This window comes from Octodon degus, unplaced genomic scaffold (assembly GCF_000260255.1).
Source record: "Octodon degus isolate 3935 unplaced genomic scaffold, OctDeg1.0 scaffold00123, whole genome shotgun sequence".
Taxonomy (NCBI): domain Eukaryota; kingdom Metazoa; phylum Chordata; class Mammalia; order Rodentia; family Octodontidae; genus Octodon; species Octodon degus.
In genome coordinates this window covers 1532212-1533612 of record NW_004524699.1, presented here as the reverse complement: position 1 = coordinate 1533612, position 1401 = coordinate 1532212, and the positions used below count along the sequence as shown (strand labels likewise).

At 73.1% G+C, this 1401-nt stretch overlaps 1 protein-coding gene across 1 annotated transcript in view; it reads left to right on the top strand.

The window, feature by feature from the left end:
- Positions 1 to 124: 124 nt before the first annotated feature.
- The window catches only part of Lhx3 (LIM homeobox 3), a 6561-nt gene continuing 5284 nt past the window's right edge, over positions 125 to 1401 (top strand). Inside the window, exon 1 of the mRNA XM_004640390.3 lies at positions 125 to 212. Within this exon, the coding sequence (XP_004640447.1) occupies positions 125 to 212 (88 nt within the window). The remainder of the gene's footprint in view (positions 213 to 1401) is intronic.

Below are 1401 nucleotides of genomic sequence, written 5' to 3'. Positions count from 1 at the left end.
GCCGCCGCCGCCTTCAGCACCGCGGACAGCGCCGCGCGCCGCCGGGCTCCGACCCGCGAGCGCGCTGGTCGGCGGGGCAGCTGCAGCCCTCCGGGGACTCCCGCTCCGACCACACGCCACCGCGATGCTGCTAGAAACGGAGCTCGAGCGGGACCGCGATAGGCCCCTGGCCTCCGCCACGCACGCCCTCTGCGCCTTCGGGGGCGCTCGGGGTAAGAGCTGCTCTGCCCCAGCGGAGGGCCCGGGTGGGGGAGCCGCTGCCCAAAGACCTGGGCCTGCCTGCCGGAGGGGAGCAGGGCAGCGACGGCGCAGGGACAGAAGTCCGCGGTGGCTGCAGGAGGGCCCTGGCGTGGCCACGGGGGCGACGAGGGCGGCAGTGACCACGGTGCCTCCCCAGCCTGAGGCTCCGCTCCCTGCACGCTCCTCCTTGCAGCAGGGAGCTTCGGGCCGCCTCTCTCGCCTCCACGGCCCTCCCCAGGGGCCGTTCCATGGCCACGGACGTTGGGAGATAATGGAGGCGTTGTTGGAGAGCCGGCCAGATGCCCGACGCGTGGGGCCGCCCCTTGTCCAGCCCCACCGCCGCCGCTGCAGCTGACACTCAACGGCCGCACCCCGTGCCCGGGCGCCCACTCCGCCCAGGAGGGTGTGCCGGGCCCTCCTAGAGTCACAGGGCAGCGTGTCCCCGAGGGGTGCGAGGAAAGGGGGTCCGGCCCCCACCCTCCTTCCGGCCTCAGTCCTCGTAGCTCGTGCACCAAGCACTGGCGCAGGTGGACAGGGTCACTGTCCTCCGGCTGCGGGCAGGGGGACGGGAGAGGCTCGCCGACATCAACCCGCTGGCTTCCCAGCACTTTCTAGGGCCTCCGTGGGTGCCAAGCCCACACGGCAGTGGCCGCACCAGCCTGTGCCGTGCCTGGGACCTCCCACAGCTGGAGGACAGAGCAACTCCCAAGCGCTCACCTGTGTGCACTGGGGCAGGCCGCCGTGAAAATAGGCGCCGCGAGGTTCTGTGCGTGCGGACCAGAGCGCTGCGACGTGCAGGCTCCTGGCTCAGCCCTCTTGGCCCCGTCCTGGCTGCCCGTCCAGGCTGAGAGCACCAGCCTGCTCCCCTCCCGAGAGTCGCCCCTCCAAAAGGAAGCTCCAGGCGTGGCGCAGAAGCCCGCGCAGCTAGGCGGTCCCGGGCAGCGTCTGGGTCTCTAGGGCTCTCTCGGGTTCGAGCGTCTCCAAGCCTCTTGGCTGTGAAGCTCCCGAGGCCAAACTGCGGGGCCCGCAGAGCCCGGCTCCCTCCCCTGGGTGCCCGGATCCCCAGCTCTCGCTGCACCCTCGGGAGCCAGCTGCCGCGCAGGGCCGAGCGCCGAGCGCAGCCCCGACCGGGTCCCGGCCCCGCGGTGCCAGCCCGGCCGC